At 50.6% G+C, this 26,802-nt stretch overlaps 1 protein-coding gene across 1 annotated transcript in view; it reads left to right on the forward strand.

Moving 5' to 3' along the window:
• MYO19 (myosin XIX) overlaps positions 1-26,784 on the forward strand; it is a 29,239-nt gene extending 2,455 nt beyond the window's left edge. Inside the window, 21 exon segments of the mRNA XM_027599866.2 lie at positions 321-434; positions 8,789-8,921; positions 9,607-9,676; positions 10,210-10,312; positions 10,974-11,070; positions 11,212-11,288; positions 13,013-13,103; positions 13,534-13,702; positions 15,427-15,500; positions 16,191-16,312; positions 16,481-16,594; positions 16,856-17,032; positions 17,342-17,494; positions 18,521-18,628; positions 19,541-19,611; positions 21,338-21,441; positions 23,054-23,220; positions 23,355-23,484; positions 24,615-24,700; positions 25,094-25,396; positions 26,291-26,784. Coding sequence (XP_027455667.2) covers positions 321-434; positions 8,789-8,921; positions 9,607-9,676; positions 10,210-10,312; positions 10,974-11,070; positions 11,212-11,288; positions 13,013-13,103; positions 13,534-13,702; positions 15,427-15,500; positions 16,191-16,312; positions 16,481-16,594; positions 16,856-17,032; positions 17,342-17,494; positions 18,521-18,628; positions 19,541-19,611; positions 21,338-21,441; positions 23,054-23,220; positions 23,355-23,484; positions 24,615-24,700; positions 25,094-25,396; positions 26,291-26,419 — 2,592 coding nt within the window. The 3' untranslated portion in view covers positions 26,420-26,784.
• Positions 26,785-26,802: the final 18 nt, after the last annotated feature.

The following is a 26,802-nucleotide window of genomic DNA, read 5'->3' on the forward strand; positions in this document are numbered from 1 at the left end:
TTTTTTAGGCAGTAACTTGTAGGAAAGTTCTTTGCATGCTTCAAAGTATAGTAACGTAAAAGAGTAAGCAGAATAAGACTATTAAGGTAAAATAAAATGGGAGGACAAAGTGTTAAGGTCATAGACTGGTCAAGGCCAGCTCTGCTTCCATACTAAAAGATGAGCGGATATAGGCACCATAGGGGTCCCACAGTTGGGTCTAACACTTACATCCAGGAGATTTTTCTAGAGGAAGCCTCCCCATCTCAGCCATCATTGGATCAACAACTCCCTGGAGACAGGCATTCCCTCATGTGACCTTTCACCCCTTGATGTTTTAGAAACTGAAGCCCCACATCTTCACTGTGGGTGAACAGACCTACAGGAATGTCAAGAGCCTGACTGAGCCAGTCAACCAGTCTGTTATTGTCAGCGGAGAGAGTGGTGCTGGAAAGGTAGGAGGGCCTCTTTCCCACCCTGTCAACTTCGTGACTGGTGGGGTGGGCAGAGAGGGAGGAGGTCATTCCCTGTGGAGTTCTTTTGCTGCCTGATCATTCCCAGATAGGCTGGTTCAAGCAGGGAGTCAGTGCGCAGCGTTGAGCAAGCACTCGGCAAGAAGTCAAGAGATGGGGTTCTAGTCCAGGCTCTTCCATGTAGCCCTGGGTGGGTACTTTTTTCTCTCAGCCTTCGTTTTCTCCTCAAAGGTCTCAGCTCTGACACCACTGGAAACAAAAGTCAGCTATTGGGGATTCCAGAATACGGTTAAGAGCACATCGGAAAGGTATTTAGGTTCTGCAAACCTCAGTTCTTTCATTTGTAACATGACAGGGACAGGAGGACCAATATGTAAGTCATGGGACTCCTACGAGAGTTAAATGGACCAGTGCACATAGGCACTTGGTATGCTTGGCACGTAGCAGCACTCCTCTAAAAGAAGCTGAGGTCACTTGTAGGAAAGGGTTATTGGAGTAGCCCTCCTGTACCCTCTGGGTTGCCCATGCTGGCAACAACAGTGCACTGGACCAGCTGTGGGGAAGGACAGAAGCATGTGATGCGGTCATGTGGCCCCCTAGGTGCCAGAACCACCACAGGTGAGACAGAATGTTGCACAAGGACACTTAAGGAGTTGCACCGCTGGTCAGAGGAGGCCACCGGGCGAGGCCTTGCCACCCTCTTGCCAAGGCTTACCCAGCCACCCCACTTTTTCCACAATGCTTGTACCTTCACAAGGGAGTTTTTAGACCAGAAACTGCCTCTGCCTGTACTCGACGTAAGAGAATGGCCGAGCACTGAGTACCTGTCAGCTTCTAGGCCGTGGGCTAGCCACTGAAGAGTAGCAGGGGGAGGAACAGAGCTGAAAAATGCAACATATGGCTTTCAGGGGGCTCTCAGTCCACTAGGAAAGATAGTTAGCTGCAGGGATGACAGCTTGGACTTGGGTGTGGAGAGGATCTACAAGAGCTCTTTCAAACTGGCCAGGGCAGTGGCTCATACCCAGCCCCCAGAGGAAGGAAGCCCACTGTCCTCCAGAATTGCTCTGAGGAGCTGAGGCTGGACCTGGCCTGAAACCCATGCCACTGGAGCTCAGTAACCCTTTATTGAGCAGCCGCTATGGTCTTTTGCTGGGTCTGTGTGGTTTTTTAATAAGTAGTAGCATAATTACATAAATCAGAAATCAAGCAATACTGCAGGGCTTAAAGAGAAAAACAGCAGCCATACCCCATATCTGTCAAGACTGTCCCTCTCTCCAGAGGCAGCTACTTTCACATCTTCTAGCAGTTTATTTGGGTGTTTGCATCTGTATTTCTAAATAACATCCTTATATTTTTACTAATTTTTCAGTTTTTTACCTAATCCACTCATTTCCTACCCTGATAAGGATTTTCGCCCTATTTCTCTGCCCCCAAATACATACATGATTATATCACGATTTCTAATTAATAGGCAGTATTACAGCCATGTGTATATTGTTCACAGCAAAGCAGTATAATATCCTTGTATAATTTTTACTTGCCCTCTACTTAATAATTGCCCTGTTTTTTCACTTGTTTAGTTTCTATATACCTATTATTAAGTTATTACTAAACTTATCACCAAAGCTGGGTAACACCTATCCACCGGCAAGTACATCAGGTCCTTTTTTTTTTCTTGGTGATATTCTTCCCAGGGCTCCCAGATCTCTGGCTCCCACCTGGACTGGTGGCTGCCAAGGGGTGTTGCCACACAGTTATTACCTGGGAACTTCTCTGCCTCACTGGGGATCCCCCAGTTGCCCTCTGTCCTATGACAGCAGCCCCACCCCTAACCCATTTCTGGAGCCCATGGCTTCAACTTCTTAACGGCCTTGTTTTTATGGAGCACATTCTTTTCCTGGAAAAGTTACATGCAGGGCAGATTTTTGAGTTGTTGCACCCCGTGCTGGATTTTATAATTCCAGGTTAGAGACCATTTTCTTTCCAAATTTATAAGGTTTTTTTCTTCTATATTTTTTTAATGTTGTGATAGAGTCCCAGTCCATAATGGCGATTTGTTTTTCTTTCCAAAAGCTTTTATAGTCTTCATTTTTATCTATAGGTATTAAAACTCAAGGGCTATGTCTTGGCATGTTGTTTTGTTTTGTTTCATTTGCTCTACTGGATATTTTGTGTGGGTCTTTTTAACCTGAAAACTCATGTTCTTTTGTTTGGGGGAATTTGTATTATAGCTAGTAATTTAATAATTTCCTCCCTTCTATTTTCTCTTTTTGGAACTCCTGTTGGAAGTTTGATTAATTGTCTAATATTCTTATTTTTCTCACTTATTTTTCCATCTCAATATTTTGTTCTACCTTCTGGGAGATAATTCTCTACCTTCCAGTTTTTTGAATTTTGAATTTTTTGTTAAAAAAGGGTTCATTCTAAGAGTTCTCGCTTGTTCTCTGAATATTATTCCCCACAGCCCCACCATCCTGGTATTATTTCATAGATTCAGTATCTTATTTTTGAGGATACTTCATGATTTTTATTTGTCTTCTCCTTGCTTTGACTCTGTTTCTTTCTGGTTCCTTTTCCTTCATTTGTTGTGATATTTGTCATTCATGTAAAAGAGGTTTATCAAATAGTTGATGATCAGTAAATTTCTGTTCATATTTAAGAATAAGGCATTATTCTTAAATGCCTCATTCAGTAACTGATTAGAGTCATTATGTTTATGGATAGGATTGTCAACCAGGGAGCCTCACTGTAGGTAACTTTTTAAACTTGTGGGACCCTGAATGTCCATAACTTTTCTCATGAGCTTGTCAAGTGTCTCCAGAAAAGATTCCTTAGCAGAGATATGGAAACTATAAAGAGTTAAATGAAAATGATAAAAATTAAAAATATAATGAATAATTCCTTCATGCTTATCAACAGACCAGACGTGCAGAGGAATACATTAGTGAATTTGACAGTAAATCAATAGAAATAATTCAGATTGAGAAACAAAGAAAGAAGCACATCTGAGAGCTATGTCACAGTATCCCATGGTCTACCATAGTTGTTGTTTTTTTTTTTTAAAGATTTTTATTTTATTTGAGAGAGAGAATGAGATAGAGAGAGAGCATGAGAGGGGAGAGGGTCAGAGGGAGAAGCAGACGCCCCACCGAGCAGGGAGCCCGATGCGGGACTCGATCCTGGGACTCCAGGATCATGACCTGAGCCGAAGGCAGTCGCCCAACCGACTGAGCCACCCAGGCGCCCTCTACCATAGTTGTTCTTGGTGTGCAGGAGAAAGAGAGCACATGGGTCAGAGGTGGTATCTTACACAATGAACAAAAGATGGGAGGCACAGATCCAAGAAGTTCAGAAAACAATAAGCAGATGAATACAAAGAAAACATACTTCACATTATAGTCAAATTGCTGAAAACCAAACATAAGGAGAAAACTTTTATGGGAACCAGAAAAACAAAGAAATATTACAAAAAGAGGAACAAAGATAAGAGTGACAACGGGGGTACGCCTGGGTGGCTCAGTCGATTAAGCGGCTGCCTTCGACCCGGGTCATGATCCCAGGGTCCTGGGATCGAGTCCCACATCAGGCTCCTTGCTCAGCAGGGAGCCTGCTTCTCCCTCTCTCTCCCTCTGCTTGTGCTCTCTCTGTCAAATAAATAAAATCTTTAAAAAAAAAAAATGACAACGGGCATCTTTCAAAAACTCAAGCCCTGGGATGCCTGGGTGGCGCAGTCAGTTGAGTGTCTGACTCTTGGTTTCAGTACAGGTCATGATGTCAGGGTCATGGGATCTAGCCCTGCGTCGGGCTCCGCACTCAGCACAGAATCAGCTTCAGATTCTCTCTCCCTCCCTTTGCCCCTCCTGCTCATGCTTGCTCTCTTTCTCTCTAGTTCTCTTTTGCTCGCTCTCTCTCAAAAAATAAATCTTTATTATTATTTTTTTGAAGATTTTATTTATTTCTTTGACAGAGAAAGACACAGCGAGAGAGGGAACACAAGTAGGGGGAGTGGGAGAGGGAGAAGCAGGCTTCCTGCGGAGCAGGGAGCCCGATGCGGGGCTCGATCCCAGCACCCTGGGATCATGACCTGAGCCGAAGGCGGACGCTTAAGGACTGAGCCACCCGGGCGCCCCAGAAAATAAATAAATCTTTAAAACAAAAACAAACACAAACAAGAACTGCAAGCCCAAAGGTAATAGCAACATCTTTAAAGTGCTGAAAGAAAGTATCTGTTGGGGCACCTGGCTGGCTCAGTTGGTAGAGCATGCAACTCTTGATCTCAGAGTTGTAAGTTTAAGCCCCACATTGGGTGTAAATATTACTTAATAAAAAGGAAAGTTTTTTTGTTGTTTGTTTTTTTAAGAAAAAAATACCTGTCAACCTAGAATTCCATTGCCAGCAAAAATATCATAATATCTAAAAAAATGAGAACAAAGGATGCCCAGCCGGATAGTCAGTGGAGCATACAATCTTGATCTCAGGGTTGTGACTTCAAGCCCCACTTTGGGCATGGAGATTACTTTAAAAATTTTTTTAACCATGGAAGTGAAATAAGACTTTCAAACAAAAGTTGAAGGAATTCATTGCCAGCAGACCTGTACACAAGAAACATTAAAGGAAGTTCTTTAGACCAAAGGAATATGAAAGCGGGTGAATATTTGGATTGATACAAAGGAGTAAAGAACATTGGGGATGTGATATCTTATTTTTTATCTCTATAAGATAATTCTCTCTAGGGGGTCCTGGGTGGCTCAGTTGGTTAGGCAGCTCTTGGTTTTGCCTCAGGTCGTGATCAGGTTGTGAGATTGAGCCCCGTATCAGACTCCATACTGTGCATGGAGCCTGCTTAAGATTCTCTCTGCACCTCCCCCGCAACTCTCTCCCCCATCTTAAAAAAAAAAAAAAAAAAAAACCTTAAAAATAATTCACTCTAAGGCAAAGATAGTAACAATTTACTGTGGAGATACAATGGAATCGTAAAAGTACTAAATTCAACCATAAAGGAAGAAAAAAGTAACAAAGATCATGTGAAACAAATCGCAAAGAAGTAACAAGATGGTAGATTTCAACCCAGCCATAGTGATTATTACATTAAATGAATATAGACTAAACACCCCAATTAAAAGACAACATCAGACTGGATTTCTTTTTTTTTTTTTTTTTTTTTAAGGTAAGACTCAAGTTATAGGTCTTCAAAAAACCCACTATAATTATACAGGTAGGTTCATGGTAAAAGAACAGAAAAAGATACCTCATTCCAACATTAATCAAAGGAAAGCTGAAGCAGTTATACAGAACAAAGAACATTTTAGGGACAGCTGCCTGGCTCAGTTGGAAAGAACATGTGACTGTTGATCTTGGGGTTGAGGTCAATCTGTAGAGATTCCTAAAAAAATTAAACTTTAAAAAAGAGAAGATAATACTAAATGTGTACAGTTTCAAAATACATGAAGCAAAAGTGGATAGAATTGAAAGAATTTGATAAAATCAAAATTATAGTTTGAGATTTGAGCTTTTTTTTTAAGATTCTATTTTTTTGACAGAGACACAGCGAGAGAGGGAACACAAGCAGGGGGAGTGGGAGAGGGAGAAGCAGGCTTCCCGCTGAGCAGGGAGCCGGATGCAGGGCTTGATCTCAGGACTCTGGGATCATGACCTGAGCTGAAGGCAGACGCTTAATGACTGAGCCACCCAGGCACCCCTGAACATTCTTTTCAAGTATACATGATACACTCACCAACAGACCACATTCTGAGCCATTAAAACAAATCTCAATTTGATAAGATTAAAATCATGCGAACTGTGTTCTCTGTCCTGAGTAGAATTGAACTAAAAATAAGTAACAAAGATACTTGGAAAATACCCAAAGCATTTGGAAATTAACACCCTTCTAAATATCTTATGGGCAAAGATAAAACCACAAAGAATATTAGAAAAATACTGTGAACTGAATGAAAAGGGAAACAGGACATATCAAAATCTGCTTTAAAAAAATTAGCAGTGCTGGGCGTCTGGGTGGCTCAGTTGGTTAAGCGACGGCCTTCGGCTCAGGTCGTGATCGATCGAGTCCCGCATCGGGCTCCCTGCTCAGCGGGGAGTCTGCTTCTCCCTCTGACCCTCTCCCCTCTCATGCTCTCTCTCTCTCTCAAATAAATAAATAAAATCTTTAAGATAAAATCTTTAAAAAAATAACTGCTTAGAGGGAAATTTGTAGCATTAAATGCTTAATTAGGAAAGAATAAAGAACTCAAATTAGTGATCTGAACTTCCAACTTAAGCAGCTAGGAGAAAAAAGAATAAACCCAAAATAAGGAAGAAGGAAATGAAAGAAACCGATATTGCACTGTATGTTAACTACCTAAAATTTTAAAAAGAGATGGAATATTCAGCTCTCAAAAAGAATGAAATCTTAACATTTGCAATGACATGGATAGAGCTGGAGTGTATTATGCTAAGCAAAATGAGTCAGTCAGAGCAAGACAAATACCATGTGATTTCACTCATATATGGAATTTAAGAAACAGAGCATATGGGAGGGGAAAAAAAAAGAAGGAAACAAACCATAAGAGACTTTTGAAGGTAGAGAACAAATTGAGGGTTGATGGAGGGAGGTGTGTGGGTGGGGATTAAAGAGGGCACTTGTTACGATGAGCCCTGGGTGTTGTATGTAAATGATGAACTACTGAATTTCTACCCCTGAAATCAATATTGAACTGTCACCTAACTAGAGTATAAATTAATAATAATAAAAAGAAGGAAATAAAGTGAAAAATCAATAAAATAGGAAACAAAAATAACAAATGAAGTCAAAGGCCATATCTTTTAAAAGATTAATAAAATTGATAACATTCTAGTCAAACTTTAAAAAGAAAAATTCACAAGTTACCAGTATCAGAACTGAAGGATAGATATCACTATAGATCCTACAGATTGGTAAGAGATTATTATGAACAACTTTATTCCAATAAATTCTACAATTTAGATGAAATGGAGAAATCTTGTGGAAGACCCAAACTGCTGGAGCTCACACAAGAAATATATAGGCCTTGGGGCGCCTGGCTGGCTCAGTCGTTAAGCGTCTGCCTTCGGCTCGGGTCGTGATCGATCCCAGGGTCCTGGGATCGAGCCCCGCATCGGGCTCCCTGCTCCGCGGGAAGCCTGCTTCTCCCTCTCCCACTCCCCCTGCTTGTGTTCCCTCTCTCGCTGTGTCTCTCTCCATCAAATAAATAAATAAAATCTTCAAATAAATAAATAAATAAATAAATAAATACCATTAAAAAAAAAAAAGAAATATATAGGCCTTTATCAATGAAAGATGCCGAAGTCATGGTAATAAACCTGGCCACAAAGACAGCTCCAGGCCCAGATGGCTTTACTTGTGAATTCTACTGAGTATTTAAGGAGGTAATGTTAACCAGTTCTACGCAGTCTTTCAGAAAATAGAAGGGAACAACTCCCACCTCATAGAAAGGCCTAAAAGGATTTACAGAACTTTACTACAACTAAAAAGTTGTAGTGAGGTGTGTAGAGAGTTGAGCAAAGTAACAGGTTACAAAGTAAATAAATAAAAATCTGGGGCACCTAGGTGACTCATTCGTTAAGCGTCTGCCTTCAGCTCAGGTCATGATCCCGGAGTCCTGGGATCGAGCCCCGCGTCGGGCTCCCTGCACCTCAGGAAGCCTACTTCTCCCTCTCCCGCTCCCCCTGCTTGTGTTCCCTCTTGCTGTCTCACTCTGTCAAATAAATAAATAAATCTTTAAAAAACAAAATTAAAAATCTATTGTATTTCCATGCCCTAGCAACAAACAATTGGAAGTGAAAATGTGCCTCATTTCAGCTGATTAAAAACAAGTTGGGAATTTTTTAATTAGATTGGGTGTAAATCAGAACTCTGTCATTTACTAGATGTGTAATCTTCAGTAAAATTAAGTATCTTTATTTGCCTCAGTTTCATTTTAAAAACAGGTATATCCTGGCACGTGCATCGATAGGTTTAGTAAGAAGATGCACAGAAAGCATCCTTATTAGCTCAGCGCCTGCCACAGAGTAGTCAGTATTAGCTGTGAGCCCTCAGAGACACTGAGTAGTCTGCCCAGATCAAGGTGGGTTGTCCCTTCTCTGTCCCTCCTTCCTTCATTTCTTAAAGGTGTCCTCTGGAACTAGGAGCAGCAGAAGGGAGCAACCCCCCATTTCACTGTAAAGGACACAGTTGAATTCAACATTCCCCCATTCGGTCAGCAACGTGCCTGGTAGAGAAGAGGACTCTGGTGGGCCCCACATCCTGAGGTATGGTGGGAGGGAACATGAACACAGCTCCCATAGGGCTGTTTCTGCCACAGACTTGGACATCCCGCTGCCTGATGAAGTTCTTTGCTGTGGTGGCCGCCTCACCCACATCCTGGGAGAGCCACAGGATTACAGAGAGGATTGAGCAGCGAATCTTGAACTCCAACCCTGTCATGGAAGCTTTTGGTAAGCTCAGTGTCGTCTGCACAGTACCTCAATTCTATTTCCTCTGGGATTTGCCACCACCCAGGGAGAGGGGTAGTGCTTTGAGCCCATCTCTGGGAGTTGGAGGATGAGAGTCTCACTGCCTTGGACCCTCAACCTCCCAGGTGCCCTTGGACTCCTTCCATTAGAGTCACCCCATTCTCTGGCCTAGGCAGATGTAACAGTGTGCTGGAGAGGACCTTGTGGCTCACCTAGTTCAAATCCTGTTCTTAAATGGTTTCCTGAGGGTTCAGAGAAGAAAGGGACTTGCCTAAGAATGCTCATCAGTGAGTGTCCATGTCGGGACTCGAGCCTAGATGTGTCCAGCTGGGCCCACAGCTGCCCAGACGCGGGGTGGAGATAGGTCTGTTGTACCTAGATGTTGTCTAACTCAGTAGTGACAGCTTGTTGGTTTTGGTCCTTTCCCTTCAAAGAAGACAGTCCCTGACCTCCTAGCCTTGCTTATTCCAATTCATTGCCAAGAAGTTCTAATCCTCTGGAAACATTTGCTAAAGTGCGAGTGCCCATTCCCTAGTCCTGTGCCCTGTTTCATGGAAACCCACAAAGGGGCTGTTAGGTGACTTGAGGATCGAGACGTGCCCCCACCTTGGCCCACAAGGACCTGGTCAGCATGGGGGAGTGGTATAAACCTCGGTGTGATCTCTAGGGAATGCGTGCACCCTGAGGAATAACAACAGCAGTCGCTTTGGGAAGTTCATCCAGCTCCAGCTGAATAGGTAATGGTCACTGCCGCCCTGGCTGATGGGAGGATGGGGATGGGGAGACCGAAAGTGGCTGGGGCGGTTTCCAGCCTGGGCTACTCCTATGGGCAGAACCCTGCTCCTCCTGGCATGCAATGTTTGTGGAATAAATGAACCTGGGGGTGATCTTTGAACCTGGAGAATTCTAGCTACTCCAGCCTTAGAGACCCTGAGGCAGTGTGCTTGTTATGGCCTGTGAGTTCCTCTTGGCTTCTACCCTGGTTCAGGGGCTTCTAGTTAAACTACCACCTCTCTGGACTGCACCCCTGAGCTTGAAGCTGGGGCTTCTGTTCCTGCCTTGAGATGGGACAAAATGGTATATAGAGGGCTTGGCCCTGTCCACCTGAGCTGGTCACAGGGGAATGTTCCAGACCACCCGAGGACCTGCTGGCTGGTCCCTAGTTCTCAAGATTCACTTTGACTAAGTGGAAGAGCTTTTTGGGAGAGTGGCTAGGGTGCATTCTGGCAGATGGTAAGTCCTTAATAAATGACTACCTGCTTGTGCCCAGGGCCCAGCAGATGACTGGAGCTGCAGTCCAGACGTACCTCCTGGAGAAAACTCGAGTGGCCTGTCAGGCATCCAGTGAGAGGAACTTCCACATCTTCTACCAGGTTTGTGTCAAGCTGGGCCCACAGCTGCCCAGATGTAGGGTGGAGATGGGTCTGAGCCTCCAAACGCTCCTCTCCGCCCCCGTCCCCATGCTCTAGGCCTGCCCCACCTACTGCTTTCCATGAGGCTGCCACTTACTCCTGCAGGCTTTGTGCAACTCTTCTCCCTCGTGCTGGACTTTAGCTCCCAGGATGGTTTTGACATGGAGATGCATTTGCTTTCTCTATCAGACCAAAAGGTCCTTGGGACTGGGACTGGGTCCCCCTCATGAGACCGAGGACTCTTAACAATGGCAAAGGTCTCCAGCAGAGTGAGGGCTTCCCTAGAGCTGTGTCTGATGTGTCTCCTATAAATCAGACTTTGGGTTCCCCAGAACCTGGATAGTATGTCTCCCAGCTCAGATGGGACCTGGGGCTCCCCAGACAGGAGTCGTGCTTTCCTCATCAGACCACAGGCCTCCTCAGCAGGCTTTTCTTGCATCAGATTAGAGACATTCAGAACTGTTGCTAAGGCTTTTGCCCCTGGGCCTGCCCTGGGCTCTGTGGAGGGACCTCTCAGCCTTGTGATATCAAAGCATTTCTCCTCTCATGGCAACCCCAGGCTTATGCGGGCCTGGGCTTCCTCACACCCTCACCTCGGCCACCCGCCCACCCTTCCCCACAGATCTGTAAAGGAGCCAGCACGGACGAGAGGCTCCAGTGGCACCTCCCCGAGGGAGCAGCCTTCTCTTGGCTGCCCAACCCAGAGAGGACCTTGGAAGGTAGGGGGAGCCTTGTCCAGCACCCTGGGCTGGCCCGTCAGTACCCACTCACCCTCTGCACAGGGCCTGCCTTCTTCACCCCTCGATGCCCCTGCTGACCTCTGTTCCTGACCCTGGGCTGTGACTTGGATTCCTTTTCAGAGGATTGTTTCGAGGTGACCAGAGAGGCCATGCTTCATTTGGGTATCGACACCCCCACTCAGAACAACATCTTTCAGGTTAGAAGAAAAGGCACAGCTCTTGTGTTTGGCAGAGGTGATGGATGGGCAGCCCCTTTCATACGTCCCTTCTCTGAACTCTGAAAATCTAGGACTTTAAGCCCCACTGTGCAGTCTCTAAGGAGTCACCTACCCTCTGAGCCGCTGAGCCCGGACAGGGCATAGAGGACAGTGATTTAGTGTGCAGTGCTGTGCTATAAAACCTAACAGTGGGCGGCGGGGGGAGGGTGCAGGGCGCAGGGCCCAGGTCAGTTATTACTGCAGTGATCAGAGTACAGAATAGAGAAGTAATGCTATCACAGGTTCATCTAGTGTATTCAGACTTTAAAATCACGTTCATACCTCTTAGTCCACTTGGTTTTTTCAACAGTCCTGTGTGTGTGGAGATTTTTTCCATGTTTATGCTTGAGAAAACTAGAGAGGTAAAGTGACCTCCCCGGGTTGGACATCACTAAGTGACAGTTTGTACCAGACGTAGTAATTCCGACTTCCCACCTTTCCCTCCTCTCAGATGGAGTGCTGACCCAGGTGACTGGGCCCCCGTCATCCCGCCAGTGGCCTCCCTTCTCCCTTCTGTGTCTGCTAATGGGGCTGACTGCTGCCCTCGCCTATCACCCCATACCCACCAGAGGAGAGGGGGCAGGGATACAGGATAGGCTGGCAGCAGCCACATGGAAGCCTCTGCAGGGAGGTGACAGTGCAGTGGACAGTGACCTCTACCTCTAGATGGGGGCTGCTCAGGCAGGGAGGGGTTCATGGCCAGCATAGGCACATCAGGCCAGAGCTTGGCCAGAGGGACAGCACATGGGGACAAGCCCAGGGCAAGTGGACAACCCCAGGGTTCTGGCCTTGCAGTATCATGACCCTCTGCCCAATGGGTATGGCAGTCTTCTCCCAAGGTAGGTTGTGGCCTGAACACTGGTAGCATGTGGAGACCTCTGTCCTGGGACCAGACGGGGATTGTGGGAGAGGTCCTGCTCTCCCGATAAGGGTCTGATCCACTGTACAGTGTGGCCTGGGACATTGAGCCCAATGTGCAGAGACCAAAATTCCAGATTCTACCCCAGGCCAAGCTGTCAGAGAGCCCCAGTGCTGAGAGGAGGCCAGAGGGAGCCAGGGCCAAAGCCCCACTGGCCATGCAGAAGTGAGCCTGGCCCACAGGTAATAGGAGTGGTCTCACAGTCTGCTTCTAGAGAAGGGAAGGCACAGGGACAGATGGTGGGTGACTTGGGAGCCCCACTGGCTGCCCTGGGAGGCACCTCAAGTCAGACTGCCTGGGTTCTCATCCAGCCTTTGTCTTTTACCAAGGCTGTGGCCTGCAGGCTTGTGATTTGAAGATTTTATGTATTTTTTTTTTTTTTTAAGTAATCTCTACACCCAACGTGCGACTCGAATTCACAACCCTGAGATTGAGAGTCATACGCTCCACTGAGCCAGCCAGGTGCCCTGTAGATTTACGACTGAACTTCTCCCTTTGTCACCCCTGTCTGTCATGGGCATCATCACAGCACATTCCTTAGCGATCGTTGAAAAGAGTAAACGAGGTGATGCATGTAACTCGTACAGAATTGTGCCTGGCAGGGTCTTGTAGTCAGGGGGCATCAGTTAGGAGCTTGTCTTAATGATCCTGGTACCGGGACTCTGTTCAGCAGGAGACGGGCCCTTCCCAGGCGAGGCTCCAGCCCTGGAGAAAGAGCTCACACCGTGTCCCCTTGCCCACTCAGGTCCTGGCCGGACTGCTGCACCTCGGCAACATCCGCTTTGCCGACTCTGAGGACGAAGCTCAGCCCTGCCAGCTGATGGGCGATGCCAAATGTGAGGACAGGGCGGGGGCCTGGGGCTCAGGCTTCGGTCACACCGCCAGGGAGCAGGGCCCGCCCTGTCTGCAAAAGGGCCAACATGGGTGGGATGGGGGGGGGGGAGGCGGGGAGGCCCGGGGTTGGAATGTGGAAGGCGATGCCCTCGGTGAAACCATGATGTTCCTGCTCACCCCCATCTCTGGGGAGGCAGACAGCGGCGGCCCTGTTCTACAGATGAGAAAAAAGAGCATTTATGACGTGATCTGTCCCACATGAGGCAGTGTGGACTGGGACAGAGAAGGCCTGAGTTCAAGTCCTGCTTCTGCCTCGGGCAAGCCTCCCGCACCTGAACCGGGGTTTATTCCATTCCATTCCATGGTTCCACTGTGATGACGTCACATTGTCTTGTGAAGAGGGCCGTGTGCATGGAGGGGATTTGTCCTCAGGTTCTATCAGGACGTCAGCCTTGCTGCTGCAGCTTCCAGAAGACCCACTGCTGGAGACACTGCGGATCAGAACCATCAGGGCAGGCAGGCAGCAGGTGTTCCAGAAGCCCTGCTCCCGAGCCGAGTGCGACACCCGCAGAGACTGTGTGGCCAAACTAGTCTATGCACGGTGAGCACTTGGGGCCCTGCCCTCCTTCCAGGTTCTCCCCTGTCTGGAGTTGGACCAGACACCATCAGGCAGTAGGCCCGGGCCCACGGTGGAGCCTTCCAGATAAAGCAGACACATTCTTCTCCCTGCTTCCCAGACCCTCAAGGACAGCAGGTGGTGGCTCCTGGATTTTTCCTGAGCAAGGCCTTTGACCTTAATTCCGGAGTCCTCTGTGTGGGGAAGTTGCCATAGTCTGGGCTAGATTCAACTCATTATTAAAGCATAGAAGCCTGCCTTGCCCTTGGCAGTGGGTGAGGAAAGCCTGCCTGGCTCTCCACTGGCAGAGCAGGCTGCCAAGGCGATCTGGGGCCCTCTCAGTTCCAGGTTTAGACCTATGGGTGAATCGGCTCCTCTGTCTCCATGTGCCCTCGCACTTCATGTTTTCATGTTACCTGGGGAGACTGATAGACGGTAGAGCCAGAAGTGTGGCCCACAGTCTCACATGACATAGTGTGCAGCAAGTGCAAGCCCAGAACATGGTGAAGGTGGGGGTCCTAGCCTTTCCCTGGTTGGTTCTTTGGACATCTCCACGTGGACTCTGGCCATGTGGTTAAGGGTGATTTCTCACCCTGGGTTCTGAGAACCTTCAAGGTACCAAGTAAAGGTATCAAGGGCCCTGGAATCCTGCACAGCTATGGGACAGAACACATACGTGTGCGTATGCATGTGCTGCTTATGGGAACTTGAGCACTGGGGAGAGAGGGTCCCTCTGCTTTCATGAACTTCCTGAAGAGGCGAGAGCCTGAGAGGCACTACTGGGATGAAAGTGGCCCACGGCAGCTGGGCTCAGACTGACCCCAGTTCAGCAAGAGTCTTCGTTCCCACTGCGCCGAAGCTGATTTCAGGCCAAAGTCTTCTAAAGCCTGTGTGTCAAGTCACTGCAAAATGAGCAGATTAGATAAATATGAGGACCGCAGACATAGCGAGCCTGTGTGCAATAGAACATTTCCAACGGGGTAAACGCCGGGTCACTTGTGTTCAGTACCTCAGACGGGTACTTGAAGCCCCTATGGCAAAAATAGAAACCAGTGACTGGATTGCAGTAAGTTGCAGAGCAGTCACTTTAAGAAAAAGTGTAAGAAAGAGACTCCTTAATAGTACCGTACATCATGCCAAACGTGTCCCCGGGACCGCGACCACCTCGTCTTCTGCGGCGGGGGGGGGGGATGGTTCAGAGTGCGGGATGCCACTTGACCTCAGGTGACTCAGGGCCCACTTGTGCAGGATCGAGTGGGGGGGATGTAGCAGGATCTTGAGCTCTAGGCACCACAGGTCTAGTTTTGCAGGGGAGTCTAATGAACTTGGTTCTTCGCAAGCCTCATGCAGGCCTACCCACGGGCCCCTTCCTTTCTAGTCAAGACACCAGCTGGGTGTCTGGCCAAGTGACTGATGGAGACCCACTCCCTATCTAGCCCCAAGGTCTCGTTGTCCTGTGTTCAGCGTGCTGGCAGGACAGGCCAGGTTTATGTACCTAGGAACAGGCACGACCATAGACTGCATTCGTGGTAGGGCAAGACAGGATGGGCCAGAGAACTGGAGGAGAGGGTTTGACCCTTTGGCCTGTCAGGCTTGGGATACAGGCCCTTTAGAGTGTGGCACCCTGGCTAGAGGAGCAGTCTGGCCACCCCTCAGGCTCACCTGACCTCTCACCAGAGTCCTCTCTCCCTCCACCCCCACCCCAACAGGCTGTTTGACTGGCTGGTATCCGTGATCAATAGCAGCATCTGTGCAGACCCTGACTCCTGGACCACTTTCATAGGTAGCAGGGGCTCACCTTTCCAGGAGCACTCCTTCAGAAAAAGAACAGTAGAGCCCACTGTGCGACTCTACCCAGCTCTTTTCCCTTCTCTGCACTCCCATCTCCTCATCCACCAACGTCTGGGGAAGACGGCTTGTGCTCTCGGTGCCCACGTCTGCCCCGTCTGTTGCTCCCTAGGCAGACTCAGATGGTGCCTTGTCTGTGAGGGCCCCTCCTCTCCCCTGAGACCCAGGTCCGGCCTCAGGAGAGCAGTGGGGGGAGAGGCAAGGTAGCTAGATTGGAGGGGGTTTGGGGGACACGCTAACGTGGTTGGAACTGGGGTGGGATAGTTAGGGGAGGAAGTCAAGCTCAAAGATGTGAAGTTTGCTCAAGGGACAGTGGAATTCTAGATACCAGCTGGGCTGGTGAGATCGAGGCCCTCCAAACTGGATTGGACACAGAAAATGTTCTCTAGGCCACCCCTCAAACCTCATTCAGCCTTCTCTCCTGCTCTGAATTCTGAGAGGCTATGAAGTGGAGGTGGGCCCCTCCCCAAGGCGGGGTGTGTGCTGTGCCCACTGCCAGGTGTCATGCTCATTTAACTTCATCTCCAGGCTGCCAAGCGTGAGGTTTCGCCCCAGGCTCCTGTAGTCCCCCCACCTGCCCCCCTGCCCCTGCAACAGCCCCATGGGCTCTTCCCCATCCTCTCAGGCCTGCTGGATGTGTACGGATTTGAGTCCTTTCCCAACAACAGCCTGGAACAGTTGTGCATCAACTACGCCAATGAGAAGCTGCAACAGCACTTTGTGGCTCACTACCTAAGGGCTCAACAGGTGAGGGGTGGAATGCTCCTTCCAGGATCTTACCAAGAGCCTTTAGTTCCTTCTTTGATGCCATTCTGGAATATGCTGTGGTATCGAGGCCAGCCATGGATGAGCCATCTTGGGCCTTAGATCACAGTTGCCTTCTCCTGCCACCCAACCCCCACCTTTGTCCCCTAGGAGGAATATGCAGTCGAGGGTCTGGAGTGGTCATTTGTCAACTACCAGGACAACCAGCCCTGCTTAGATCTCATCGAGGGGAGCCCCATCAGCATCTGCTCCCTCATAAATGAGGTGGGGTCAGCTAGTATGCTGAGCACCAGAGTTGGGCCTTTCTGGGGCCTTTTTGGGGCCTTGGAGACTATACTGTACCCACCCTGTGCCTCTGTCTTCCCATCTGCCAAATGGGCTTGCTAATCCCTACATTCCTTCACTCTGAGAGCCACTGTGTGACAACTCTGCTGTCGGGGGGGGGGCCACAGGGCGTGGGGACCATGAGGGTTGCGGTGGGCCCGTCTCATGTTTGTGGCTGACTGCCCATCCCATCCCATGCAGGAATGCCGCCTTAATCGGCCAAGCAGTGCAGCCCAGCTCCAGACACGCATCGAGAGTGCGCTGGCGGGCAGCCCCTGCCTGGGCCACAACAAGCTCAGCCGGGAGCCCAGCTTCATCGTGGTGCATTATGCGGGGCCTGTGCAGTACCACACTGCAGGCCTGGTGGAGAAGAACAAGGTGAGGGCCAGGCCATGGCTTGTGGGAGCCTGCGTGAAATGAGGTTGTTGAGTCATTGCTGCACATACATGGAAGTATCCAGTCATCCACTCTCTCCTGAACATCCTCCCAGAATCCAAAGTCACCTCTAGGGCCTGCCTAAGGTCCCTGATAATCAGGCATGAGCTGCCCAGAAATGACTCCTGCCACAGTGGGGCTCCCATAGAAGCCATCTTTTGGGGCGCTGGTGAGCAGGACTGGCTCATCTGTAGACAGCCCTGGGTAGCACTCCACGTGCCGTTACCTGCTGCCCTTGTCCTTTTCCAATAGGACCCTGTCCCACCTGAGCTGACCAGGCTCCTACAGCAATCCCAGGACCCCCTACTCAAGGTGCTGTTTCCTGCTGACCCCAAAGAGAAGGCCCAGGAGGAGCTCTCTGGCCAGAGCAGAGCCCCTGTGTTGACTGTGGTGTCCAAGTTCAAGGTGGGTCGGGGGGTGTTGATACGATATGCTTGGTTCATTCACCAGTCTCAGATATTTACCCAGCACCTTCCAGGATTGGTACTGTGTGCCAGGGAGTGTTGACGAGTCAAGTAGACATGGTCCCGGTCCACGCAGAGTTGGTAGTCTCATGGGGAAGACCGAGACAGGAAACTGACAGACGTATAATTGACATGATTGGAAGCCTAGGGGCTTGTGGGTGGCACAGTGAGGGCCTCTCATCCACTGCCGATAGGGCGGTCATGGAAGAGCAATAGTTACCGTGAACCTCTGTGTGCCGGTCCCTTCCCAGTTCTCCAGCTTCCTGCTCCAGCTGTCCTTGGCTAGCAGATTTGTCACCTTCTCTAGCACCTTTGGCTTTCTGTCACCTCTGAACCCTTGCACTTTCTGTTCCACTTTCCTGGGATGCCCCTGCCCTCCCCACACACTCCCACCCTCTATACCCTTTGTCCTAAGTTGATGCTTTCTCCTCCTTCAAACCTCAGCCTGATCACCTCCTGGAGAAGCACCTTGTGGGGCCCAGATTTTGTTGGCACTTTCCTGCCTAGCCTCAGACATGCCACTGAGGGGGCCCACCCCATGTCTGTGTGGCCCGTCAGACCTTGGGCTCAGCCGCAGACCTTGTCATTGCCCCAGCACAGCTCCCCTGGCACACAGGATGGGCTTAATGAGAACAGCTGTTGCCTGAATGAATGGCTTTGGCTTCCGAGATTGTGCTCTTCCAGGAAGATTGCACCAGTGAGGGTGGGGGGAGGGCAGCAGAGACCAACCAGGTACAGGATCACAGGTCAGGAAGGCCCCTGGAGGCAGGGGTGAGGAGCAGTGGGAGGTCAGGCCAGGAGGGTGCTTGGACTCAGCACCTCCCATAATCATCCCAGGGCCCAGGAGCATCCCCGCCTCAGGACTTTGAGGACTGCCTCGGGTGTTTGAGGCAGTCACTAACCACGACCCAGCTGATGCACACAGGCAGCTCCAGTCTGCCTGACCCCGCAGTCTCCCCCCCTGCAGGCCTCCCTGGAGCAGCTTCTGCAGGTTCTACATAGCACTACGCCCCACTACATTCGCTGCATCAAGCCCAACAGCCAGGGCCAGGCGCACACCTTTCTCCGGGAGGAGGTAATTCACGGGACCAGAGGGGAGCTCCATCTGGCCAAGGCCCTGGGGGGGACGGCCGAAAGGCAGAACTTAGGCTCCAAATGGAGTGCACAGAGCGTGTCTCTCGGGCTGAGTCTCACATGAGGGCATCTTGTGTCCCCTGCTTTGGCAGGACAGTCATGTACGGTTTTGTGGTCTGTGCACAGCACAGTAAGCTAGCCAGGAAGGCTGCACTGCGTCTGACACTCTGTTCGCCCATCACGTGCCCTGATGAAACTGAAGCTGCCCCGAGGGATGGGTGGCGGGTGGCTTTTGTGATTCGCTGAAAGCCTGCGTCGCCTTACAGTCCTGCACAGTGCAGCCATTTCTGACCAGAGGTCGAGTGTTTTCTGATTTGCACAAAAGCAGTCGGTGGCCAGCAGCTGTCCTTTGTTCAGGGTACGGGGCTCTGAGATGTGGATGAGGTCTGAGTGCTGCACAGTGCTGGAGAGTGTCCCACAGTCAACTGGCCTGGGGGTTTAAGGCCAGGCTCTCTCCACTCAGGTCCCAAAGAATCTTTACAATATTATCTCTCCTCCCTCTCAGCTATGATTTACTCTGTTGCCCACAAAATAGAAAATAAATAGGAAACAAATGGGGTTGGGCTGCATGGTGAGGCAGAAGCTCTGCACTACCTGGAGGGGTGAGAGAAGAGCAGGACCAGCACTTGCCTCAGCTGCATCAGAAGTCAGGCATCAGATAAGGGGACCTGGGGCCACCAGGACCCTTTTCAGCAGGGAGATTTTCTTGAGATCCCAAGGAATAGACCCCTATCAGCCACGCCCCTAGACAGCCTGCAGGTTCATACCAACCAAGGCCATGGTACGGCCTCAGAGAGAGGGCAGGAGTGGTATTTCTGGCCGCAGGTGCCCAGCCTGTCTCCCACCCTTGCAGGTCCTGAGTCAGCTGGAGGCCTGTGGCCTCGTGGAGACCATCCACATCAGTGCTGCTGGCTTCCCCGTCCGGTGAGTGGGCAGGGCCGGTGCTGGGGTGGAGCCTGGGACTCAGGCGTGACAAGAGCTGCCCAGCCCAGAGCAGGAGGTAGAGGTGAAGAGAAAGAAGCAGGTCTGCAGAGGTCAACCTCTGCAACTCGAGAGGCTTCGCTCGTTTATCTGTTCACTTTCTGTGTACTGTTTTGTATCAAGCACAGTTTTTAGTATCAGTGAATAAGGAAGGTGAGCCTCTGCCTCTTGGGGCATGCGTTCCTGCGGGTACACACACACATATAAAGTTGATCAGTGTAGGAAGGAAACAAAAAATGCTGCTAGGAGACTAATGGGGGAAGAGGATCTTGGAGCTGGTCAGGGAGGAGCCCTCTAAGCAGATCAGGCCTCTGGGAACGGAGAAAACAGCAAGCACAAAGCTCCCAGCTTAGGAACTAAGATACTAAAGTGATGGGAGCATAGGGACCTGGGGGAAAGGGGCCGCACAGGTCCCACGAGGACTTGGCAGGTTGTCCACAGGGCCTGGAAGCCACTGGACGTTGCGGGGAGAGAGTGCTGTGCTCCCATTCATGTTCTGTGACGGCTGTGTGGAGGCTGGACGTAGGGGCAGGAGAGAAGGGAGATGTGTGAGAAGGCTGTTGCCAGTATACAGGCAAGATGGTGACCCAGATGAGGGGGCAGCCGTGCAAAATGGAGCGAAATCGGTGAAATTGGAGTATGGCTTGCGATAGAAACAGGACTGGGGGTTGGATGACCATGGGTTGTGGGCAGAGGAGCAGTCAGCTTCCAGCTTACACAGGAAACTTCCAGGCTTCCATCGGAGGCTAATGGATGCATCAGGGGACAGTTCCCTGAGATAGGATGTCTGGGGAAGGCACAGGCTGGAGGTGGGATGGTGGGGGGAGTCAGGAACGTGACCTCGTCAGGTTTGCAGCGGCTGTAAGACAAGCTCGGGGCCCAGAGCTTTGGGAACTGGAGGGCGCATGAGGATCTGTCCTCAGTGGGTTGTAACATCACAAGCAAGGAGGAAATCACGGTGGGGAGAGAGAAGCACTCTGAAGCCATTCCCTGAGGAGCATTCACATTTAGGGTAGGTGACGAGAAACCAGCAACAACAACTGGGCAGGAATCGTGGGTGAAGGAGGAAGCCAGGCTCACGGGGGTCATGGGGGTCAGCCGGGCACCTCCCATCAGCCAGTCAGAGCACTGGCCACTGGATTTGGTGGCGTGGTGTCTGCTGATGGCTGCAAAAAGAGCCACATGGGAACAATGCTGGGGACAGAAGCCAGACTCAGGAGGAGGAGGTATAGATAGATACAAGGTGTCACCAGCTGTTTAAGTGTTGCAGTGAAGGGGAGCAGAGAAATCGGGAGGAAGCAAGGGAGGCTGTGGGGTCAGAAGGCACAGATATGGCTGACCACGTACGTGGCAGGAGCCATCCAACTAGGGAGAAGCCTGCAAGCCCCTTTGGAAGGCGGCAGGCCGCAAATCCCCTACAAGAAGAGCGAACAGCTTTGTTTGGGTAGACCAAGACGGCAGGAAGAGCAGACCCAGTTTAAAATGGTCTCCACGGGCTTCCATGAGTGACCATAGTCATCCCTCCAGAAGCACCACCTCATCCATTCATTGTGGGCACAGTCAGGCAGCTGTTGAGTAGATTGAACAGAGGAGCTCCCTTTGGCCCCAAGCGCTATTCCAGGCTCACAGATGAAGTCACTTCATTTTTTCCGCTGCCCTTGGCTTCCAGGATCCCTCACCGGAACTTCGTGGAACGATATGAATTGCTGAGAAGGTTCCTTGCTCACACATTCCCGGGCCCCCACGGCCCACCTCCTGCTGAAGGGCGCTCAGGTGAGTGGGGCCCCATTTGCTAGTTGTGTGTTCAGCCACAGTTGACTGAGCGCCTATCCTGAGCCATCTCAGGGGTAGGGGCTGGGCATTCAGAGTAAAACACAGCCCTGCCTTCATGGTTCTTGGTTCAGCCAGGAAAGCAGACTAAAAGAAGACAGTGGGGAAAGTAGAAAGGCAGAGCTGGGAACAGAGTGCCGTGGGTAGTGCTACGGAATGTGAATGAGGGAAAGCTTCCTGGAGGAAGTGGTGTCTGAGGACAGATGGTATTGGCCAGGTGAAGAGCATTCCACCTGACAGGTAATCCAAACGGAGGGCTACATGCAGGAGACAACCCTGTGTGTGAGGAATTCCGGGCCAGTGTTGCTCGCCCATACGGCCAAAGAACAGTTGGAAGTGAGACTGGGGTGATAGGCCATGTCACAGAAGCCAAGCTTTATTCTCTGGGCAAATGGAGGCACCTCAGAGGAGGAAGGGAGTGACGTCAGCCTTGTGCTTTCTGGAGGCCATGGGCGTGAGGCTATTACGTTGGCCAGAGTCAAGCTAGAGATGTGAGCACAGTGGGCAATGTTGGGAAGAAACTGGTCAGACTGTGCCCGGCCAGTGGGGAAGAGAGGTTTGGGGGAGCGCGGGGCTGACCTGAGCTCCAGGTCCCTGGTGTCATCCCATTGGCAAGCTCTAACGTCAAGGGAAAGGTCTGGCGTGTGGCCCCGGTTTGGGGTCGTCAGCATGTAGGGTAAGCCCCCCCTCACAGGTGGAGTAAGAAGGGGCCAAGGACTGAATGCAAGGCCCCTGCCCAGCCGGACCCCAGCCCAGCAAGCCACGGCTCCCACACACACAGCCCTACCCTGGGGCCCAGCAGACCTGGAACACTTCTGCTTTCCCGCCTCTCTCAGGCAGTTTTGTCACTTGCCTTTCATTCTTTTCCCCCACTTCTTTCCTTCTCCTCTCTTTATGATCTGCTCTACTGCTGTGTCTCGTGCCCAAAGCCCCCTTCACCCCCAGTCGATTTTGCGGTTTCTCGTCTGCGGCGTCCTCTTTGGCAGCCTCTTCTCCAGAGAGGTGCTGGGCAGCAAAAGGTGGTCAGAGCCCTCAGGTAAATCCTCTACAGGAGCCAGCCCTGCACGCTGCGAGAGGGCAGGCAGGGGCACCTGCTGGGCCTCCCTGGGACGGGGATTTGTTCTCCCTTTTCTCATACGTGGCAGGGAGTTAAGGGGTCCAGTGCAGAGGGAGCGGCTCAGCTGCCCTGCTTGGTCCCCTGCATGTTTGGGGCCTTGGAACAAATGCCGGCTGAGTAGCCTGGGTTTCCAGGTTGGGGTCCAGGCACCAAGTGCCCTTTGCGAGCTTGCCCAGGGGACTGGTGGGGATGGAGGCTGCAGGCCAGCCCAGGACACAGCCACAAGTGGGGACTCCTGTATTCTTCAGAATAGCCAGGGCCTGAGGAACACTAGAGGGGTCACCTCTGGCCTCCCCCAAAAAAGGATGGGGAAGTGGTTAGAGGCAAGAATAGCAGAGAAGTCTGTGGAGTACTGGGGAGACCAGAACCGGTTTCTCCAATCCACAGAAGCGTGTGAATGACCAAGAGCTGATGGGACCTCCATTTCCCATCCCACAGAATGGTCTCCATGCACTGAGGCGGCCGCACTGCAGCCTCTCCTCCAGGACATCCTCCACACTCTTCCAGCTCTGACTCAGGCAGCGGCTACACTTGGTGACCCATCTGAGGCCTCAGCAGCCCCAGTTCACTGTGGCAGGACCAAGGTGTTCATGACGGACTTCACGGTAAGCTGGTTTATGAGGAGGAGGGGGGTTCCCCGAAGCCAGCCGTGTGCTCTCCTCAGCAGGATAGGGTCTGGGACCACTTCAGGACAATGGGAGGATAGGCTGAGGCCCTCAGCGGATGCCCCTTCTCCCAGCTGGAGCTTCTGGAACACGGACGTGCCCAAGTACTGGAGCAGTGTGCTCGCCGCATCCAGGGCAGCTGGAGGCGACACTGGTCCCGCAAGCAGGGGAGGCGGAGACGGGCAGCCGTGCTCATCCAGGCAGGTACGAGGTGCATGGGCTTGGGGCCCACGGGCCCACGTGCAGACCCCTAATGATCCGGGTTTCCTGGAGACCCCCTGTGCCAAGGCTGTGTCCCAGCCTCAAGACACTGACGGCACGACCCTATGGTACACTGGGATTCGAATTCTCATCAGAGTGTCTCCCTAGTTCAGTGGAAACCAGGTGACACCACAAATAAGGGTGCTCTGTAGGCAGCAGAGGCTGAAAATTTGCCTTTAATTCCCCTTTCCCAGACCTAGAGAGCAGCTTATGCCGCCACCTTCCTTTGCCTCTATGACAAATTACATGTTGGGTCCAGGGCTTGTAATGAGTTTGAGAAGGTAAAAACTGACAAGATTTGATTCATCAAAGGAAGAGATATAGGAACCATGTTCCCAGCAGTCTTATTTTGAAAATACTAGAAACCACCCATGTAGCTGGCAGTGATAAAGTCATGGCTGTTACGGACCATCCTTATGATGCAGCTAGGAAGTGTTTTAGAAGAACATTTTAAATTTAATGAAAAACTACTTCCAATGTGATGTTCAAACCAGGATGCCAAACTGCACGTCAAGGGTGATGCCACCTTCCTCAAGTGTGTTTCTGTGTGTATGGGCCTAAAAAAACGTAAGGAAACTAAAGAACTGTCTGCATTGGTGAGATAGGATTTGGATCTGTCTTTAAGCTTTTTAGTTTTCTAGAATCCAGACATATTAATATTGAATGGAATAGCTCCTTTTCTGAATGTAAAAGAACCAGAAAATGCTGAAATTGCAGGAGAAGGAAATGAAAATTGCCAGTCTACCATCCAGTAGTGTCACCTTTACCAACACGTGGGTGCCCAGTGGGGTCCAGTTTATGAATTCGTAAGGCCGGTAGGCAACTTCAGCCTGCTCCCTGCGGCCCTTCCACACGACGTCTGTCCCAGCCTGACGGTCTGAGGGGCGTCTTTCAGAGCCAAGTTCACTTCGGTACCAACTTCCATTCCCTCCTTTACCGGGTGGCATAGGCTAGCCGTCCCCTGAAGATGCGCCAATTCCAAACTTCTTCAGCAGCTCGGGTGTGGCTGCAGGGCCAGGCTACGCATAGTTCTAAGGAACATTTCACTTCCTGTTTCTGGGCAAACCCCTCAGCCATCCGGTCCTGGTTAGCTCGGAAACACGTGCGGAGGCTTCATGCAGCTGCCACAGTCATCAAGCGCGCGTGGCGGAGGTGGCAAGTGAGTATCTGACCCCCTGGGCAAGATGGACAGTGGACGGTGGTACCCGACGGCCCTGGGGTGGGGCTCCTGGGACGCAGAAAGGGCGACATTAACACCTCTGGGCATATATTAAAAACCATGGAATTACACACTTTAAAGGGGTGAATTTTATGGTGTATCAATTAGATCTCAAGGCTGTTCTTAAAGTAGCATATGTAAGGCCTATAAGCACAGGTGCCCTGCGCATAAAGAAGTTCGGCCACATGGCGCCCATCTAGTTGAAGGCATCCAGCTGTTCAACAGCCCAGTGCCCTTCAGGTCACCTTGTTAAGCTACCTTGTTAAAGATCATTTTGGTTTCCATTAAGAATACATTGAAAGCTATAAAGTGGCACTCTTTTTTTTTTTTTAGATTGGAATGGCCTTCCTTGCTTCGAAAGAACTGGATGGTGTGGAAGAAAACCACTTGTCTCAAGTTCCCCTTCCCACGGGCTCCCTTCTGCTGCCACAAACACAGACCAGCCTCCTGGCGGCAGTAATCCGCCTCTGGCCCCTGGGCCTGGTCCTGGCCAACGCAGCTGTGGGTGTCCGCGGCTTTCAGAGGAAGCTGGTGGTCTGGGCCTGCCTCCAGCTCCCCATGGGGAGCCCCAGTAGCTACACGGTCCAGATGGCCCAAGGACAAGCTGGTGTCACATCCATCCGAGCACTGCCTCAGGTAAGCACGCCTCTGGGTCCCTCACACCTCCTTGTAGAAGGCAGGAGCCAAAGCCCATGAGTCTGTGGTGGGAGCAGGGCTGAGGCTAGGACAAGAGCTGTCCTGACCCCGCTCAGGACACCAGAAGCCTGAGTCTCCCAACTGGCTGCCGGTTTGGGTGGTTTCCATCATTACAACTAGGAATTTTCCAGAGCCCTCTCACTTTTTAAAAACTGCCTCTGAGTGTTCTGGCTCCTCTGAACCTCCATTTAATTAGTTCCACTTTTTAAAATTTGGGTTGTGATGACAGTTTATTCTGAAGTTAGCATCTTATTTTCCTCACATTATTACTTGGTTTATCTCCTGCTCCAGCTGTGCAAATGACAAGCAGGTAGTCAGTGGTCCAAGAGCTCTGTTTTTATATTATGGGCTGCCGGAGAGACAGTCAGCCAACACATATAGTGGGCTAATGCTCAACCTACCACATGGGGTCCCAGCAAGGATTAAGTGACACAAGTCAAAAGGAAAGTTTCCATACCAGAGGAATTACGATAGGACGTAATCTGGAGAAGATCTCCCATGACAACACACAAGCCAGCCAGAGTATAAACAGAAGTGGGATTGTTTGCTCTTCCAGTTTTAAGCAGTCTTAAGACTGTGGCAGATAATACTCTTATTAGGGGAGAGCTCCCTCATCCATCACAGTGAATGGATGTGAAATGTTGTATTTTAATTTGCCACTGGTTTAGAATGAGCAAAAAGCAGGAACCCAATCCTCCTGCTGTTGGTCTCCTACCAGTGCTCGTCCACATCTCTGTGCGTTTCTAGCATTGGCTCAGGGCAGGGGGCACCCGGAGGGCTGGCACAGCTGGGAGCTGGGGTTCAGTGGTCTCTTTCTCTCCCCCTCCCCCCCAGGGCTCGATCAAGTTCCACTGCAAAAAGTCTCCTCTGCCATATGCAGACATCTGCCCTGAACCCTCACCCTACAGTGTTACTGGCTTTAATCAGATTCTGCTGGAAAGACACAGCCTGGGCCACAAGTGAGGTCTTCCCACTTTCTAGCCTCACCTGGCTGGGCAACCCTTTGGTGCCTTTGTGTTTACAAGGCCTTTTCCTGCCGGCTGCTTTGCCAAAGACGTTTAATCCACACAATGCCGCCACACTACTCCCACAACGACTCCAAGCTCCTGTGAATGAGCAACGGCTGCTGCGGCCCCTACACTCGCTGCCCGGGGCTTCCGTGCACATCTCAGGCCCTGACAGACGTCAAGGGTTGGTTAGCAAACCAGGGCTAAGAAACCTCAGGGCCAGAAAGGATTTCCCCAATTTTACTACCTTCAGAGATCCAACTGAGCTGTGTAGTCCATCACTACAGTGGGGCACCCCCAAGTCCCTGCAAACAGAACAGGCCGAGTTAGCTTGAAAGT

The sequence above is a fragment of the Zalophus californianus genome, chromosome 16 (genome assembly GCF_009762305.2).
Source record: "Zalophus californianus isolate mZalCal1 chromosome 16, mZalCal1.pri.v2, whole genome shotgun sequence".
Lineage (NCBI taxonomy): Eukaryota > Metazoa > Chordata > Mammalia > Carnivora > Otariidae > Zalophus > Zalophus californianus.